The 20086-nt window shown below is 40.7% G+C and overlaps 2 protein-coding genes across 4 annotated transcripts in view; both read right to left on the bottom strand.

Moving 5' to 3' along the window:
- Positions 1–7494: 7494 nt before the first annotated feature.
- On the bottom strand, positions 7495–15931 carry VCPKMT (valosin containing protein lysine methyltransferase). Of its 2 annotated transcripts, XM_050796940.1 has the most exons (6): positions 15453–15931; positions 15235–15345; positions 15002–15074; positions 13469–13588; positions 11451–11555; positions 7495–8561 (listed from the first exon to the last, which is right to left on the bottom strand). In XM_050796940.1, the coding sequence occupies exons 1-6, from the start codon at positions 15716–15718 to the stop codon at positions 8547–8549; spliced, it is 690 nt and encodes a 229-aa protein (XP_050652897.1). In that variant the 5' UTR covers positions 15719–15931; the 3' UTR covers positions 7495–8546. The 2 variants fall into 2 exon arrangements, with proteins under 2 accessions (XP_050652897.1, XP_050652898.1); XM_050796941.1 differs by lacking the exon at positions 13469–13588.
- A 384-nt stretch (positions 15932–16315) lies between these two features.
- The window catches only part of SOS2 (SOS Ras/Rho guanine nucleotide exchange factor 2), a 114254-nt gene continuing 110483 nt past the window's right edge, over positions 16316–20086 (bottom strand). For both annotated transcript variants that reach the window (XM_050796868.1, XM_050796869.1), the window contains 2 exons: positions 19457–19566; positions 16316–18032 (listed from right to left, as the gene is read on the bottom strand). In XM_050796868.1, coding sequence (XP_050652825.1) covers positions 17523–18032; positions 19457–19566 — 620 coding nt within the window. In that variant the 3' untranslated portion in view covers positions 16316–17522. The remainder of the gene's footprint in view (positions 18033–19456; positions 19567–20086) is intronic.

The raw sequence follows: 20086 nt of genomic DNA, 5'->3' as shown, positions 1-20086 counted from the left end.
TTGTATATGTAGCACCTCAGTACATTGCTGTACTGTGCATGCAGCACAAGCAGGTTATCAGGACACATTCCTTAAAAGAACAAGGTTGGGTACTGAATGTAGATACATGAGATTGTTTGTACCGTATACATAAAACTCGGGCAATGATTTATCAAACAATCATGAGCCAACACAAGCACCTGGAACTCACACCGTTAATGCCTGCACTTCAGCAGATTAACAAATCTGAGTTAAAGGTAACTTTTAAAAAATTACGGCCGGGCGCGGTGGCTCAAGCCTGTAATCCCAGCACTTTGGGAGGCCGAGACTGGCGGATCACGAGGTCAGGAGATCGAGACCATCCTGGCTAACACGGTGAAACCCTGTCTCTACTAAAAAATACAAAAAACTAGCCGGGCGAGGGGGCGGGCGCCTGTAGTCCCAGCTACTCCGGAGGCTGAGGCAGGAGAATGGAGTGAACCCGGGAGGCGGAGCTTGCAGTGAGCTGAGATCCGGCCACTGCACTCCAGCCTGGGTGACAGAGCGAGACTCCGTTTCAGGAAAAAAAAAAAAAAAAAAAAATACTCAAGGCCAGGTACGGTAGCTCATCCTTGTTATTCCTAGCAATCTGGGAGGCCAAAGCAGGCGGATTGCTCGAGCTCAGGAATTTGAGACCAGCCTAGGCAACATGGCCAAACCCCATCGCTACAAAAAATACAAAACTTAGCCGGGCATGGTGGCACGTGCCCATAATCCCAGCTACTCAAGAGGCTGAAGTGGGAAGATTGCTGAAGCCTGGGAGGTGGAGGTTGCAGTGAGCCAAGATTGCACCACTACACTCCAGCCTGGGTGACAGAGGGAGACTCTGTCTCAAACAAACAACAACAAAAAACCCAAAAGTATTTAAAAGCACTGACCCATCAAAAGACTGTCAGTGGTACCTCATTAGAACTAATAACCTGACTGGCCAGGCGCGGTGGCTCACACCTGTAATCCTGGCACTTTGGGAGGCCGACCTGGGCGGATTGCCCGAGCTCAGGAGTTCGAGACCAGCCTGGGCAACATGGTGAAACACTGTCTCTACTAAAATACAAAAATCAGCCGGGCGTGGTGGCGTGCGCCTGTAATCCCAGCTACTAAGGAGGCTGAGACAGGAGAATTATTTGAACCCGGGAGGCGGAGGTGGCAGTGAGCCGAGATCACACCACTGCACTCTAGCCTGGGTGACACAGCAAGACTCCATCTCAAAAAAAAAATAAAAACAAAAACAAACTGATAACCTGAAAGGAATTTGTTAACTACTGAAACGTTTAAGCCTGTAAGAACTGCATCTAGGCCAGCTCTTTTACAAACATTTTAATTTTGCTTTGCGAGGAAGAAGAAATATCACTGTTTTCAACCTATGAAAATTAAAAAATGTGAATTCACCAAAAATAAGTTACTGTATTATAGGTAATGTATAAAGCTTTCTAAAAGTTAAGGCCACGTATTTAGCATTCACAACAATCTTTTCCATTAATTGCAAACAGAAAGGGCTTGCAAGTTTAATATAATGCAGAAAGCAACTTTGCCCAGCCCACTGCTCATGGGCCGCATGTGGCCCAGGGCATCTTTGAATGTGGACTAACACAAATTTGTAAACTTTCTTAAAACATTATGAGATTGTTTTTGCAATTTTTTTTTTAAGCTCATCAGCTATCACTAGTGTATTTTATGTGTGGCCCAAAGGCAATTCTTCTCCTTCCAATGTGGCCCAGGGAAACCAAAAGATTGGACACCCCCTCTGAAGTAAAGCCTATGTGCCACTTTACACTGGCTGATGGAGAAACAGACACAATCCAAGGTTCTCTCATTCTGGTCTGTTAGTAAAGACATGGTCAGGCAGCCTGAGGAATTAGTTAAGTCTTGCATCCCACACGCACACTCATTACACAGTGAAAGATTATTTAGGCAAGAAGCAACTGCTACAAACATATTTTAAAGTCACATTGCTCTTTTGGAGTTAATAAATCTAAACTCTGAAAATATTGTTATGCAGATAGATCAAGTCTCAGACTTCAGAAAAATGACTTTTTGCTGTACTTTAATGGTCTCAGGTTTAGCAAAGAACCGTGGAAGAACTGAGTAAGGGTCCAGGGCGATGGAAGGTTAATCTTGGAGCTCCAGCCAGCAAATCCAGGCTCCTATAAATAGAAACGAGGATTTGCTCTGTGCCTATTGGCCCTTTGAATGCTCGTGGCAGTTGTTTTCAAACTGTAAAAATGAACAGCGAACAAAAATTTTCTTCCCTGTATCTTTATTTTTCTAAAATTGTTTGTTTGTTTAAATAACAGTACATGTTGTGTAACAATGTTCTCAACCTCCTCCCATCCCAGCTGCCATTCCCGCCGTGACTGGGGAGCTATGTTTACATGCATCCTATACTCTCAAAAATATACCCAGATTTCACACTGCAACAGATAAAATTGACTTGCATTATGCATATTTTCTAAGTCCTCACCTTTAATCCAACCCCAACTACAGTCACATTTATTGAACACTTACTATGTGCCAGGTACCTAAGTACATTACATGTATCTGACTAATTTAATATCCACAGCAACCTATTATGATCTTTACGTTGCATATGAGGAAACTGAGGCACACAGAATTTAAGTAACTTCAAGGTCACACAGCTAGTAAGTGGCAGCACTGGGATTCAAACCCAGAAAATCTGGTCTCAGAGCCTCTGTGCTGACACTGCAGAATGCACGTGAGCAAAATATTATCATGGAGATAATTTGCTCTACCATATTTTAGGTTTATCATTTGCAAATGATAGCATCTTGTTATTAATAATCAATGACTTAGAATGTATCTCACAGTTGATGGGGGCTCACTAGATATTCACAGAACTTCACCAATACATAAGAACTTCAATGTCTTGAACAACCCCAAATGTCTAATGGTTTAAACTTAACTGGTGAAAATGCCTTGAGAATTTATTGCTTCCCTACCCAATATTATGGAAAGTAAAAACTTAGCTTTTCCATTAATTTTCAGTAAGATATTGTTGCAACAGTTTTCTTTATCTGTATTTCTATTAGAGTGAAGGTTTTTATGGTATGAAAAGTGAATATTCTCCTCTAACAATGTTTGTTATCAATGAATCAAAACTCTTTCAAATCCTGATGTTTCCTGAGAAAAAAGAAAACCCAAAAGTCAAATACCTGGCCTGTGCCTACAGGACTGTGGGAACCAAAGACAAAGCTTCAGCCTTCGGAAGTAAGAACACCACTTACTCTACTGAAGAAAAAAAAAAAAACTGCTTTGAAAAACTAATTAAAATGAGAAGATTTAAGTGTCTCAGATGTAAAATCCTGATTATGTAAAAGGTACTTTCAAGGTGAATTTAATTTTCAGAACATCACTTGAATTAATTTAGCCTGTTAAATATATGTCTTCTTTTCACAGAAGATATCAATAGTGGAGAAAATGTTTTATGAATTGTAATAACGTAGCTTTATGAATGATATTCAAAAGGCGTATCAGAAACGGAAAGATAAACCAAATACAATTTTACAAGAAAAAAACTTGTTTTACTTACCCTGTGTTATCTTCTGAAAGTAACTCAGAAGGTAGGCTTATTTTTTTAATCTAATTTCGTTCACCTTTAAAATGTGATTGCATTTCAAAGTAGATTCTATTTTAACAACTTCCTTTCTATAAAACATTTAAAGACAAAGTCAAACAATGCCATCTACAGGGAGCCTTTAGAACAACAGATGTTTCTATAACCCATACTCTTCTTTAAAATACCTATAATCTGACATATCATATTTCACATCATTTAACAAGGAAATTTTCAAAAAAGGTAAAAAAAAAAATTAAAAGATATGCAGTATAAAAAAAATTCCCTGCCGGGCGCGGTGGCTCACGCCTGTAATCCCAGCACTTTGGGAGGCCGAGGCACACGGATCACAAGGTCACGAGATCGAGACCTGGCTAACACTATGAAACCCCGTCTCTACTAAAAATACAGAAAATTAGCCGGGCGTGGTGGCGGGCGCCTGTGTTCTCAGCTACTCAGGAGGCTGAGGCAGGAGAATGGAGTGAACCCGGGAGGCGGAGCTTGCAGTGAGCGGAGATCGCGCCACTGCACTCCAGCCTGGGCGACAGAGCAAGACTCCGTCTCAAAAAACAAACAAAAAACAAAACAAAAAAATCCCACTATCATTCTAGATTAGTAGTTCTTACTTAAAAATAACCTAGGCCGGGTGCGGCATCTCACACACATAATCCCAACACTTTGGGAGGCTGAGGCGAGTGGATTGCTTGAGGTCAGGAGCTCAAGACCAGCTTGACCAACATGGTGAAACCCCATCTCTACTAAAAGTACAAAAATTAGCTGGGTGTGGTGGCAGGTGCCTGTAATCCCAGCTATTCCGGAGGCTGAGGCAGGAGAATCGCTTGAACCTGGGAGGCGGAGGTTGCAGTGAGCCAAGATCGCACCGTTGCACTCCAGCCTGGGTGACAACCCAAACAACAAAGAAGTAATTTCATTTCCAACTTCACCAAACATATGATCCATGGACCCTTGGTTGTAAACTGTGGCAGATTAAAATGCAAAGCTATGCAAACTCAGAGAGGTTTAAAGTTATAACTGGTGTACAGAAGAGACTCAAGTCATTGGAGACTAGACCTGCAACAATTTTTAACTGTGGAATCCCCCTTCCTTCTTGATTAGCATCACCTTTGCCTTCTTGGCCAGATTCTCTAAATTTTCAGATTATATTTATAGTCTATTTCAGTTTTCAAAGCTCAGTTCTGTTTATTTTAAAACCTCCTATTTCATACAAGATTCCACATCGGATTCAAAGTGGTTTTTTTCCGTATGTACTATAGGCCCACTCTATTGACAGATGGTTTGCTTTTTATATACTTTCTTCTTTCTTTGTTCTCTTCTCCTTGGGAAGTAGATGCTAAAAGAGGTTTCCTTGTTGCAGTGGTTCTCAATTTAAGGCTAAACATTAAGACCATCTGGAACCCCTTAACAAAAATACTATGCCTCTGATTAAACTGGACTGGGAAAGGGTTTTGTGTGCTTTTAATTTTTCACGTGCAGCCTGGTTTGAGAAACACTGCCTTAACTGTGGGATTGCAACCCTTTCCCTAATTGGCTATAACTGCATTCTGGTAAGTGGTTTACGGGCTCCACTGTGCAGAGGCAAGCCATACTCGCCCAGAGGCCAAGGCATTGGCAGTCCCTTGGGATTTGGGAATTAGCTATGTCCTGGCTGAGCCCCAGCTGGTGGCATCACCTCATCTGTTGCACTTGCCTTTTAAATGTCATCCCCTCCTTCATATTGCAGAAGTCTTCTAACCCTCAACTCCTGCATCATCTCTCAGGCTGGCAGGGTGCATCTTCAATACCCCTCAGCCTTACAGTTCCCACATCACTCCTCCAATTCTATCTCCGTGCTTTGGAATCTGCTGCTGGTGCGTAAACACAAAGCCAACCAGTAAGAGAAATACTGGTCTCCCATACTTGCAAGCATCTTGAATCTCTAGTAACTTCCTCAGGCCTTCCTCCTGTGGTTTTGTTTTTTCGAGATAGGGTCTCACTGCCACCCAGGCTGGAGTGCAGTGGTGCAATCATGGCTCACTGCAGTCTCAACCTCCCTGGGCTCAGAACCTCCCACATCAGCCTCGCTAGTATGGATGGGACTACAGGCGTACACCACCACACCCAAGTAATTTTTTGTATGTTTTGTAGAAACAGGGTCTTGCTATGTTGCCCAGCCTGGTCTCAAGCTCCTTGGCTCGTCATTTGCCTGCCTTGGCCTCCCAAAGTGCTGGGATTACAGGCATGAGCCACCTCACTCAGCCTCCTCCTGTGGTTTGTGAGTGCAGGTACAATCTGTTACTTTTCCACATTTGAAAGCCCAAAAGACTAAATTACATTCCCTAACAATGGACTCCACCAAGAGGAGACCTCTTCCAGGGCTCCCCAGCTGTCTGTGGAATAGTGGTTGGTGATGGAGCATGTTCTCTGAACTGGCAGCCTTCAGCTAAACCCTGTAGCATTCACTGGGCCTAACCACCACTGGTCTAATCTTAGAATGTGAGGATTGGCACCTTATGACTTCAGTTTGGGCTTTATTCCAGAACAGGAAAGATATCCTATTTGACTTTTTTTTTTGAGACGGAGTCTGTCACCCAGGTTGGAGTGCAGTGGCTCCATCTCAGCTCACTGCAGCCTCCACTCTGGGGTTCAAGCAATTCTCCTGCCTTAGCCTCTGAAGTAGCTGGGATTACAGTGCACGCCACCATGCCCGGCTAATTTTTGTATTTTTAGTAGAGACAGAGTTTCACTATGTTGGCCAGGCTGGTATCCAACTCCTGACCTCAGATCAGCCCGCCTCGGCCTCCCAAAGTACTAGGATTACAGGCGTGAGCCACCATGTGGGGCCTATTTGACTTTCAATTACAAATTTCCTCTACAGTCAGTACTTAGGTGAGTTCTCCAGAAGCAAACAGAGAGCAATGTACGCAAACATTTATCAAGATAAGGAATGGGAATAGCCGAACATGAAGGGGGAGGAAGTCAAGCAAGAGTGTGATTTTGGCAAAGTTGCATAGAGGCTGACTTCAGGCTGATTCCTCCAGGAAATGAGTGAAGTTTCATTTTTCTGAACTAAAAGAGCTGGGTTTTCATATAAGTGAAATCAAGGGCTAAACTAAAATAAAGTTCAGGCTGAAGACACACAGATAGTGTGTATTAAAAGAGGGCCAGGTACAGTGGCTCATGGCTAGTAATCCCAGCACTCTGGGGAGCTAAGGAGGGTGGATCACTTGGGTCCAGGAGTTTGAGACCAGCCTGGGCAATATGGTGAAACCCTGGCTCTACAAAAAATACAACAAAGCTAGCCAGGCGTGGTGGCACACCTGTATTTCCAGTTACTAAGGAGGTTGAGGTAGGAGGATCACCGGAGCCTGGGAGAAGGCTGCAGTAAGCAAGACTGTGCCACTACTGCACTCCAGCCTGGGCAACAGAACAAAACCGTCTCAAAAAAAAAGTAGAGAGAAAGCAGGAGGGCATAAAAATTGGAGGGTGAAAAGACATTTAACTAACCTGGGTGGACTACTATAGTCAAGGTCAAACTTATTTTTACAAATTTCATAATGTTATAAAACAAGCTAAAAAGTGGTCATTTGTCCTAAGACATCATTAATAACAGCTAGCACTATCTGTACCTCACAAAGCACCATACATTTAGATTATACTGCCTTGCAAACTGCTTAATGAAATGCTAAGTGTAGTATGAACAAAATATTTTGCGGGGGGGGGGAACCCCAAAAATCAGCAATGGAGACTTTTAAGATTGAAATAAACCTGAGAAGAATGAACTGATTTCTTGACTTGTATCCTTAATGTCTCTAAATAGGCCTGCTTTTGCTCTTTCTGGAAAGCAGTTAACTGCTTAGATGTTTACTTTCTTCAGAGGTATTTCTGAAATTCACAAAGTCACAAGGTCTCAAAAACAATGTTTATTTTAAGACGTAAAATGTACCATCTAGCACCAATGCCTGTAAATACCAAAATTCTATCCGGTTACTACTCTTTGGAACAAATATGATTAAAGTCCTTGACAGATTATTGTATATGAGCAAATGGCTTCATAACATAAAACAGAGACACAGAACAAAAATTCATTTGGTATATACATACAGAACTACATTTGTAGTTATTCAAAAACCTTTCACTGTTTCATATAAACAATACCAGTATTTTTAAGCCAGATTTTCCTGGAACATATACATAAAGAAAAGTACATGAGCCACGTAAGTGCATAAGCCTGAAACTGGTCTTTCTATTCTCACTCCATTATCAAATGAAAAATCTGTAAAGATATCTTTTGTTCCTCCAATCTTCTGATTTGTCTTCTTAGCAACTCATTACAATATAATTTACTGATTAAATCACACAGATATGTATGGTGGAGGAAAAGAAAACTTTGGCTAATATAAGTATACAAGACAGTATCTCAGTTCTTAAAATTAAAAGAACATTTAAGTATTAATATTTTAAAAGAAATGAAGTGGAAAATACAAATGATAAATATTGTATAATTATGTACAAAATGAAAACCTGTTAAACTTTGGAGACAAACTAAAATTTACTAGTTTGAATTTAAAACATTATTATATAATAGTAGACAGTTCTCTTCAGAAATTTATCTCTAGTTTCCTGTAAAAGGTCAAGTCAATCATACTGGTTCACTGTTTTTGGCAGATTTTAGCCTCGCCTCAAAACCAATTTTTATTTGAATAACTGATTCCCAACATTTCTTTTAAGTAGAACTTGATGCTGAACTAAGTAACCTAAGCTAGATTCAGGGCCATTGGCAGGCAGGCAGGTAAGCAGACATTTTTCGTATTGCAGGCAGCCCATTGTGGTCGTCATTTATACATCGGCTCTCTAAGGATGTGCCAGAAAAAAATCTGTGAACACAATCTTCCCATGCTGTATTCACATCTTTAGTTCACCCAGGTTGTTAGAGGCTTGGGTAAAATGATTAAAGGCTTCACGATGTAAATTTCTATAAGAAAAAAAAAGGAAACTTAAAAGATTGATTTACCACAAACTATTTACAGGGTATTTAATAATGCCTAATAGGCCTCACAATGCCTAGTATGCCTAACAGTGGTTACGTGCAATTCAAGTGAACAACCATGCATGTTTATAGATGGTTCCTCGCTGACACCTAACAGGCAAGTGAAGAAAGAACAGATGCACTGGACATTATCAAAATTAAAATACTTGTGCTTCAAAAGACACACCATAGGCCGGGTGTGATGGCTCACACCTGTAATCCCAGCACTTTGGGAGGCTGAGGCAGCAGAGCACTTGAGGCCAGGAGTTCGACACAAGCCTGGCCAACATAGTGAAACCCAGTCTCTACTAAAAACACAAAAAAATTAGCCGGGCATCATGGCACATGCCTGTAGTCCCAGCTACTTGAGAGGCTCACACAGGAGAATCACTTGAACCTGGGAGGCAGAGGTTGCACTGAGCCAAGATCATGCCACTGCACTCCAGACTGGGTGACAGTGCAAGACTCTCTCAAAAGAAAAATAAGAAAATAATAAAGAAAATAAAAGACACACTATCAAGAAAATGAAAAGACAACCCACAGAATGGGAGAAAATATTCAGAAATCATGCATCTGTAAGTGTCTAGTATTCAGAATACATAAAGAACTCTCACAACTCAAAAGCAAAAAGACAAATAAATCAATCTGAAAATGGGCCAAGCATTTCTTCTAAATACAGAAAAGATACCCAACATCATTAGTCATTAGAGAAATGAAAACCACAGTTTAGGGACTATCTCATATCCACTGAGATGGGTATAATTAACAAATGTTGGTAAAAATGTGGAGAAAACTGGAACCCTCATACACTGCTGGTGAGAATGTATAATGGTATGGTAGATTTGGAATACAGTTTGCAAGTCTTCAAAAAGTTAAACAGAGGTCCCATATAACCTTGCAATTCCTCTAAAATATTCAAGAGGTCTGAAAACATGTTCACACAAAAATTCGTAGATGAATGTTCATAGCAGCATTATTCATCTCATCAATGGATGGATAAGGTGTGGTATAGCCATATAAGGGAATATTATTCAGCCACAAAAAGGAGTTAAGTGCTAATGCGTGCTACAATGTAGATAAGGCTTGAGAATACCATGCTGAGTGAAAGAAGACAGGCACAAGAGACCACATAGTATGTGACTCGTTACATATGATGAGCAGAATAGGCAAATCCATAGAGAGATTAGTGGTTGCCAGCAGCTGGGGACAAGGGTAACAGGGAGTGACTGCTAACGGGTAAGAGGCTTCTCTGTGGGGTGACGAAATCGTTAAAAATTAGAAAGTGGTGATTTACACAACTATTTGAATATACTAAAAACCACCAAATTGTACACTTTAAAAGCATGAATTTTATGGTGAATTACATCAACTAAAAAATAGGTGTTTTTTTTTTTGCCAAAAGAAAAAAAAAGCCTTTATATTCAGGAAACACAAAATCTTTATGTCTCCAAAAAAATTCTACTTTTAAAACTGCACAACAGCTTCAGTTAAAATGGATCTCTTAAAGCACCAAGTTTTAATTTTTTTGTATCTTTGGCACCATGCCACATAAATGTTAATCTGAATAATCCCACTGCTGCCTTTTTACTTAGATTTAGTCCTAACACCTACTTTTGTTCCCTAAAACTAAGTTTTATTTGCTTTTGACTAGAATTCATATAATCAGAAAACTTTTTCACAAACATAATCAAAGATGATAGAAAAAAGTGTGGGCTTATTGAATCTAGCATCCTTAATTCATAAAAGTAATCATCTCCCTGCCTTACACTAGGTTACATATACCAAAGGTGCTGGGAATACAAAAATAGATGAAAGGGCCAGGTGCAGTGGCTCAGACCTGTAATCCCAACAATTTGGGAGGTCGAGGTGGGCAGATCACTCGAGTCCAGGAGTGCAAGACTAGCCTGGACAACATGGCGAAACTCCCACTCTACAGAAAAAAATACAAAAATTAGCTGGGCATGGTGGTGCATGCCTATGGTCCCAGGTACTCAGGAGGCTGAGGTGGGAGGATCATTTCTTGAGCCTGTGAGGCAGAGGTTGCAGCAAGCTGAGATTGCACCGCTGTACTCCAGCCTGGATGACGGAGTGAGACCCAGTTTCAAAATAAAAAGGAAGAAGTACAATTCTTCCCTCTTTCTACAGGTTCAAACCCTAGGTATCACTGAGGCAACCTGCATAAAATGTGATTATTATACCAGGTAAAACATGCACCAAGAAGGGGGAAGATACATAACTTCTACTTAATTGAGTACATTTATCTTTTATGGACTCATCTGCCTTGCTATATTTCATTTTCTGTAAAAAATTCTTAATAAGGAAAAGTTCACAAAGATAAGAGCTAGCATTTTAAAATCTCACAGAGATAAAAGAAACTTATAAATAGCTAATCACTTGTTTGAGGTAATACCCAATTATAGAGCTATACAAATCACACCTATGGAAAAGCTGGAAAAGGCCTTTAAAAGACAAGCCTGGCCACATATGGTGGCTGATGCCTGTAATCCCAGAACTTTGGGAGGCCGAAGTGGGCGGATCACTTGAGCCCAGGAGTTCGACACCAGTCTAGGCAACACAGTGAAACATGTCTCTACTTAAAAAATACAAAAAAAGAAAAAAGAAAAAGGAAAAAAAAAAAACAACCTGGCTTTAGAGCAAAAACCCAAGGCAAGATAGATTAAATTATCTTGACACTAAAGTTAGTGCCTGAGTCCAGTGAATCATTATAGCTGTTTCTCCACATCAAAATCAACGCCCATACCACACATATGCCCTGAAATAGTGTCCAGCTGATGAAACCTCCTTGGAGAATGAAGAACTGAGAATGTTATTTACCGACTTTTTCTTTCTGATGTATATAATATGAATATCTTCACTTCGATACTCTTCATCATGTTTTTCCAAAGGAATTTCTTCAAAGTCAAAGTCTAGCTGAAGGAGCTATAAATTTAAGAGACATACTTCAAATTCAGTAATATGAACTGACCTGTGGGTGACAGAAGTCAGAATGGTGGTTATCTTTTTTTTTTTTTTTTTGAGACAGTCTCACTCTGTCACCCAGGCTGGCGTGCAGTGGTGCGATCTTGGCTCACTGCAACCTCCGCCTCCCCGGGTTCAAGCAATTCTCCTGCCTCAGCCTCCTGAGTAGCTGGGATTACAGGAGTGTAACACCACGCCCAGCTAATTTTTGTATTTTTTGTAAAGAAAGGGTTTCACCATATTGGCCAGGCTGGTCTCGAACTCCTGACCTCGTGATCCGCCCATCTCGGACTCCCAAAGCGCTGGGATTACAAGCATGAGCCACCGCGCCTGGCCAGTGGTTACCCTTTGAGGAGTACTGCCTGGGAAAGGGCAGTGTGCAAACCTTCCAAGATCCTGAAAATGTCCTCTATCTTTATGTTGGTAATAGTCACTTGGGTGTATACACATGAAAAATTAAGCTCAGCACTTGACTGATAGGTATGCATTTTACATATGCTTTATCAGTAAAAGCTGTTTAACAGTAAGAAATTTTCATTATGAATCATTTCAAAACATGAGCATTTTTCATATTCAAGAAAAACATGAAAACAAAAAAAACATTTTAGTATATGTTACCTGAGGCAGTCATATACCTGCTGTCTCATTAAACCAAAGTAGTCCTTTCAGCAGACAAAACTGCAGGCCTATATAGATGTACCCTCAAAAGCGTACTCACAATGTGACAGTAGATAGAAATCTACTCACAATGTGATAGATTTGTGTCCATAAAAAGGGTTTGGGCTATCACTAGGGGAAGAAGGGTGACAGATACATAAAACCCTATATACTATATTTGCAACTTTGTGTAAGTCTTTTCTAACTACTTCAGAACAAAAAGTTAAAGAAAAAAAAAAGACCCTAAAAATAGACAGTTATCTAGGTTGGAGGTTTCATAAATATGTAGACAAAAACACAGAAGTAAAAACTTATCACTTGGCAACATGGGAAAACCCCATCTCTACAAAAAAACACAAAAAGTGAGTCGGGTGTGGTAATACATGCCTTTTGTCCCAGTTACTTGTGGGGGCTGAGGCAGAAGGATCACTTGAGCCTAGGAGGTTGAGGATGCAGTGAGCCCTGACTATGCCACTGCACTCCGGCATGGGCTATAGGGTGAAACCCTGTCTCAAAACAAAAACAAAAACAAACAAACAAAAACAACTTATCACCTGCACATTTCTTTTTTTTTTTTTTTGAGACAGAGTCTCGCTGTGTCGCCCAGGCTGGAGTGCAGTGGCCGGATCTCAGCTCACTGCAAGCTCCGCCTCCCGGGTTTACACCATTCTCCTGCCTCAGCCTCCCGAGTAGTTGGGACTACAGGCGCCCGCCACCTCGCCTGGCTAGTTTTTTTGTATTTTTTAGTAGAGACAGGGTTTCACCGTGTTAGCCAGGATGGTCTCGATCTCCTGACCTCGTGATCCACCCGTTTCGGCCTCCCAAAGTGCTAGGATTACAGGCTTGAGCCACCGCGCCCGGCCTCACCTGCACATTTCTATCACGCATTCTCCAAAGGTAATACATACATCATTAATATGTTCCCCAAAGGCAGCATCATGTGGAATAAACACTGAATACTGTTCTTAAAAAGGAGTGGCACCAGTATTATTTAACATTCTTCTGTAGCCATAGATCAACTAATTAGAAATGAAATAAAGGATCAGAAAAGATGAAAAAGAGGAGCTCTGCAGAATCATGGGCTGTGAAGATCCTTTTCTCAGCTTCACACAAACAATGTTTTCCCCACCCAAAATTACCATAAAATACTTGAAGAGTCACATACAGACTCCCTGAAGGGAAATCACTACAAAGATAATACAGCACTTAATACTTACCTCAAAATATTTTTTCTCAATTTCTGGATTTTTTCCCATTGTTCGTTGTTCATAACAACATATAATACAAGTTTCAAATCCACTGATATCTTTTAGAGTTTTCAGCAATGGCTCCAAAGACTATTTAAAAAAGAATATACTTTTTGTTTATGATTTAAAAATTTTTTCTACTCTAAAAGTGGGTTGAGGAGGTAGAGGGATATTTATAGCTCCCCTACAATTTATCCATCTTTGAATCAATCCAACAAAGTACATGTAATTAAAGCTCTAGGCTAGGTGTGGTGGCTCACACCTCTAATATCAACACTTTGGAAGGCAGAGATGAAAGATTGCTTGAAACCAGGAGTTCAAGACCAGCCAGGAAAATACAGCGAGAGACACCCCACCTCCACACACACCTACAAAAAGTTGCAAAATTAGCCAGCATGCTGGTGCACACCTATAGTCCTAGCTATTGAGGAGGCTGAATGGGAGGACTGAGTCTCAGGGGCTCAAGGTTACAGTGAGCTATGCTCACTCCACCGCATTACAACATGTGTGACAGAGCAAGACCCCTACCTTAAAACAAACAAAAACCCCTCTGTAACTAACGATTGGGTAAGCTCCTCTTAACTAAACCATGTGCTGATTTCGGTTTCCAGAAAAAGGATTCAGACAACTGCATTTTGGAGTTCTCATGAAAAAACAAATGTAATCAACTTTACTCAAGAGTTTAATTTTATGTAATTTGAGATTTAAATAATCAACAATTTACCCTACAAAAGTTAAATCTGACCCTAACTTGGTTCAATGCTAATTATTTTTAAAATAACTGATGCCCACAACACTATACAAACTGATGCACCTTTTTTTTTTTTTTTTTTTTGAGACGGAGTTTTGCTCTTGTTGCCCAGGCTAGAATGCAACGGCACTATCTCAGCTCACTGCAACCTCCGCCTCCCGGGTTCAAGCGATCCTCCTGCCTCAGCCTCCCAAATAACTGGGATTACACGCATGCACCACCACGCCAGGCTAATTTTGTATTTTTAGTAGAGACAAGTTTTGTCATGTAGTTCAGGCTGGTCTCGAACTTCCGACCTCAGGTGACCCACCCGCCTTGGCCTCCCAAGTGCTGGGATTACGGGGGTGAACTACCGCGCCCGGTCCAAACTGATATTTAAAGCAAAGAACAGTGAATTATTTACAACTTAATTCTCAATGTCATGGTTAACATGTTCCCTGGGAACAACCAAGGGAAAAAGAGACGATTTTGGCTTTTCATAACATCCAATTGACAAAATCCTTTAAAATTTTTACAGAAGCCGTGAGTAAAATGCATGTAACACTTTTCTCAACATGCTTCACCAGGCCGGTATGTTAATGATGAGCATATATACAAATGGTCCATGGTGACTTTTATCTTTTCTTTACTGCATCAACTATAAGGCAAATCCCGGATTCAAAGATGTTAAAATGTGAAGAAACGTGTGCTTCAGAATCCATGAAATACGGTTCATCTTCTAAATGAAGGTATTTCACTCACTGAATACTTACCTCTTCATAGTATATGCAGTCGGCCATCAGTATATAGTCGGGTGGAGAAGGAAAGCCTTCTATTTCTTCCCCCCTTAAAAATGTCAAACAAATATTTCAATTGTTGTTTTAATAATTCAAAATACTCTTGTTTTATAAAGAACCGAAAAGTCCCCGTCCATCCTTTTAATGAAACGCAATTTAAAACAAACTACAAATCGATATCTTAAAACAAGCTGAAAGGCCATACAAACCATTTCAGTACCTTGGCTTGAACAGAACCAGTGACAAGATGCTTGTTCATATTAATATTCATCTTCAGCAAGTCTTGCAATTCCTCAAGATCGGTGACTACAACATCAGCCCTATAAAATAACGTCGACTGAGGTGTAAGCACAGGCGGGAAAACCTGTAATCTGGATTTCTCCAGCAAGAAGATGCCCCCACATCCCGCCCGCCCGTCAGCTCTTACCCAAGGGTAGCGGCCATGAGCCCCACGGCCCCGGTACCCGAACCCAGCTCCAGCACCGACCGCCGGCTCAGCGCGTGGGCCCCGTCACCAGAAAACTCGGGCGTTTCCAGGTATTTAGAAAGGACAATGGCAGCGTCCCAAACAACGCAACCCACGCCGCCGGAGCCATACTGCTGTAGTCGTAGCACCGTACCATCCCGCTTCTCCAAAACGCGCACAAAGCTCCGCAGTGGGTCCTCCAGCGAGGACTCCGGCGTAGCCGCCATCGCGGCCGGCAGCAGAAAGCGGCGCGCGCAGGCACGTCACATCAGCGCGCACCGCCCCGCCCTGCGGCTCCGCCCCCTCCCCGCGGCTGAGTTGACGCAGCAGCGCGCGTGAGTTAACAAAGCCCGGAAGGCGGCGTTACCTGGGCGGGGCCGAATGTGGGGCTCCGCCTTTCCCGACGCGCTTGGCAGCCCCCTCTCTACTCTAAATCACACGTTTGGCTTAACGAAGAGGCCGTTTAAATCACTTTTCTTGACAAAACTACTATTATAATCTGCTCTTTAAAAAACAAAGCCAACCTCAGAGTTTACCTAGTTGGAGACTTGATTTACAGAGTAGTTACAAGGCTTAAATGCAAGCAGCTTCCAAGATCCTACGAAAGATGGCTATAATCTTACAATCTTTCTTTTCAAGTTCCTAGTATGCTCCTAGTTTTTTGTATGAATTCAAAAAAGTGGTTGCTAGAAGCCTGCAGCTCACATTTAACACTGAAGAAAAATGTGTGTGTGTGTGTGTGTGTGTGTGTGTGTCTCTCTACAGGACTCAACAATCTCCCCCTTTGTTCCTTAAAATGAAAACACATATTTTAAAAGTCTTTTAAAATTAAGACTGGGGTGATTTATTAATCTTGTTAAGAACTCTGATACAAAGCACAGTAAAAGGCCACAGACCAGTAAATAAACAACGTGGCTTTTGGCTACTTTACAACTGCTGCTACAGCACTATCAGCAAAACACTCTTTATCACTTTGAACAAAGGCATCCAAATGGCAAATAAAAGTTTTACTCACTTATCTGATTAAAACATTTAATAAAGCTTTAAGTATTTGCTGGTTTAAATATTACCAATCTAAAAAATATATTTAAAAAAAATTTCAGTTAACACGAGATTTATAGAGAAAGTTACTAGGTGTTGAAGGCAAGGCAGTTGGTTCCTATGCCATAGAATTTTTTTTGAATTTATGAATTAGTAAAGTAGCAGATTGTATTATAGGCCTCAAGTCACTTAAATTTATATAGATTAGCAGTATCTTTAAATATACAATATAAACAAAACTGTACATACATGGCATATTAACTGTTTTCCATAACAATAGGCAATTCATTAGCTAAAGACATCATAGTCTGCAAAAACAAAAGGCACATCTGAATGAGATACATGCCCTTTTTACCTCCATCATTGGGTTATGTAGTCTTTGATTACATTTTGACAAAATAATAAACACTTACAGTGCCATTCTATTATTTTCATCCTACTTTTCATTTTTGTCTTCAGCAGCAAATACCGGCATTTAAGACATGGAATTAAAGAGTTTAAGAACAGTTGGTGTTATTCACAATTCTCCTAGATGTAAAAACTAGAAGTAAAAACTAGAAGATGGTCAAAGAGGTCTAAAAATCAGTAACACCATATACCCCTCCCATATTTGTGTAAATTCACTGCCTTAAAAAGGCATCTATTACTCAAATTTGAAAAATTTCACAAAAGCACTATCCCTTTTCAGTGCAATCATGTCACTTTAAACCATATTTTTGCAGAGTTTACAGTGCAAATATAAATTCTTTATACTGGCCTTTTGGCAGCACTGAGGATCCAAGACAAGGCAATGCTACTGATCACCTGAGGATAATGGTGAAGGACTTTTGTATTTTTATTTTTCCAATTCTTAAAAGCTTATTTGATCAGTAGCATTTTTGTAAGAGCATTATTTGTAAAAAGTACTAAAATACTATGTCTTTTTTTGAATAAATTAAAAAAAAACTTTACAAATACCATTCCAGTGTCAATGACTACATATGGCTAAGGTCATTGGGGAGTTTCTGCATTTTCTACCAAAGGCAGTCTGTACAATGGGGGGTGCGAAAGCTCCCGTTTGTAAGTCTTTGGTGGCAGTTTTGGCAGATGAGGGCTTGAATTCTGCCTTGGTGGAACAGGGGGAGCTGGAGGATGAGCAAGATTATTCTGACTAGAACTGAGCACATAGCATCGACGTGGTACCCTTGGAGAGGGTGTGCTAGGAGGAGTGCTTGGCGAATTTGGACACGTACTAATGTCTCTGAGCCAGTCTGAATCTCTGTGAAGATGCCCCAGTGGAGGTGGCTGAAGATTAAATGGACAGTTTATAAAGTGTTCTGGAGGCCGAAGGGGAACCGGTGGAGGGGTATCAGGAAGAGGATCTCTTGGTGGTGGTGGAGGTGGACTATGCAGAGGCCCATCAAATGCACCAGTAGGAACAGGAACTCTGGGTTTTACCTTGGGAGGAGGAGGCTGTCTCGGTGGAATAGCAGGAGGATCATCATCAGATTTCATATTTCCCTCAAAAAAAAAAAAAAAGTAATTAAATTATACCTCTATTCTCCTGAAAAATTTTTAAAAATGTTAAGTCTGAAAAATTCTTATGTATCAAGTTAAATTCAGAGGCTCAAAATAAACTAATCTGGGTTAATTATCAGATTATGAGTGCTCCTAGTTTAATTCAGGGCTGAATTTAATATTTTTATATATGAGATGTTTTAATTTAAGTCTTAGAACATAACTCTTTATCTTGCTTTGTGCATACATTTCAGAAATTTATGTATTTTAATTATAATAGGTAAGTGACAATTTATTGCTTTATAGCCATGAAAGGACATGATGCCAAGAGGATTTTAATGTCTAGCTTCTGCTTACTGGGTATCTACTGCTCCTTTCTCCAATGAGGCTTAGAGCAGTAGATCTCAAAGTGTGATCCAGGGACCAACAGCATCAGTACCAGCAGGGAACTTGTTAGAAAAGCAAATTCTTGGGCCCCATCCTAGACCTACTGAATCAGAAACTCTGGAGGTGGGGCTCCACAATCTGATTTTACCAAGCCTTTTAGGTAATTCTGATGCACCCTTAAAATTTTGAGAAGCATTAGTTGAAAGTTTGAAGAATGCTTGGAATACTACTAAAGGTTTTTTCCACCTGTACCAGAAAGAAATTGTACTTCCAGCCTCTTTTTCATTTTTAGTTTTTGAAATGGAGTCTTGTTCTGTCGCCTAGGCTGGAGTGCTATGGTACAATCTTGGCTCACTGCAACCTACCTCCACCTCCCAGGTTCAAGTGATTCTCCTGCCTTAGCCTCCTGAGTAGCTGGGGTTACAGGTGCCCACCACCATGTCCGGCTAATTTTTGTATTTTTAGTAGAGACAGGGTTTCACCATATTGGCTAGGCTGGTCTTGAACTCCTGACTTCAGGTGATCTGCCTGCCTCAGCCTCCCAACCAGTGTTTTTTTTTTTTTTTTTGAGACAGAGTTTTGCAATTGTTGCCCAGGCTGGAGTGCAGTGGCACAATCCTGGCTCACTGCAACCTCAACCTCCCAGGTTCAAGCGCTTCTCCTGCCTCAGCCTCCCTAGTAGCTGGAATCAGAGGCACCTGCCACCACACCCAGCTAATTTTTTGTATTTTTAGTAGAGATGGGGTTTCATCATGTTGACCAGGCTGGTCTCGAACTCCTGATCTCAGGTTATCTACCCGCCTCGTCCTCCCAAAGTGCTGGGATTACAGGCATGAGACACCGTGCCTGGCCCAGCCTCTTATTTAGAAAAGGTTTTTATAAGGATTAAACAACTAAAAGTATTTTTCAAATATAACAACCCAAATGTTGAAAAACCATAAATGGTAGCCAAAGTATAATTCACAGACTCTTTATAACACTGGGTATTATTTTGAAGATTCACAACTTTGAATAAGTTGGAGTAAAGTCCTGTTGATTACCTTAGAATTTGAAGCATCATGATCAAACTTTTTTCGAGGAGGAAGAGGAGGAGGAATCAGGGGCTCTTCACTTAGTTTATGTAAACTACCACATGAACTAAAGAAAGACTCTGGGGGAGAAAAAGACTAGTTTAACCACAATTCACAGTATAATTATAAGATAAACCTTTATCACAGCTTCTGGTCGATACTTCTACTATGGCATTTGTCAGACTATCGACTATTGGTTTACCTATCTTCCCCATTAAATTGTAAGCTTTCTGAGGGCAGTGTGTATTTATTTCTGTATCTCTAGCACCACCACAGTGCCTGGGGCATGAATGGGTACTTTAGCTAAATGAAGGTATACCATTTAATTATGATTAATGAGATTCTGCTCCCTGAAAAGTCTTTCACAAATCAAAACATGTCTAAATATACTGTAGTAACTTCCAAAGAAAGACCATCCTAATCAGAGACCATATATTTTTGAAGCAGCTACGATTGGGCCCATCACCACACAGGTAACAAAACCCTCCATATAGGAGCCCATAAGGTAGTGTTAATATCACATAACTCTTTGTCTTTGCAAGTCTCTCATTGATAATGTACACGTTATATAATCACATTAAAGGAAATTTACAAAATGAT

The sequence above is a fragment of the Macaca thibetana genome, chromosome 7, assembly GCF_024542745.1.
Source record: "Macaca thibetana thibetana isolate TM-01 chromosome 7, ASM2454274v1, whole genome shotgun sequence".
In the NCBI taxonomy this organism is placed as follows: domain Eukaryota; kingdom Metazoa; phylum Chordata; class Mammalia; order Primates; family Cercopithecidae; genus Macaca; species Macaca thibetana.
The sequence above is the reverse complement of the archived record's forward strand: the minus strand, read 5'-3'. Positions and strand labels throughout refer to the sequence as shown.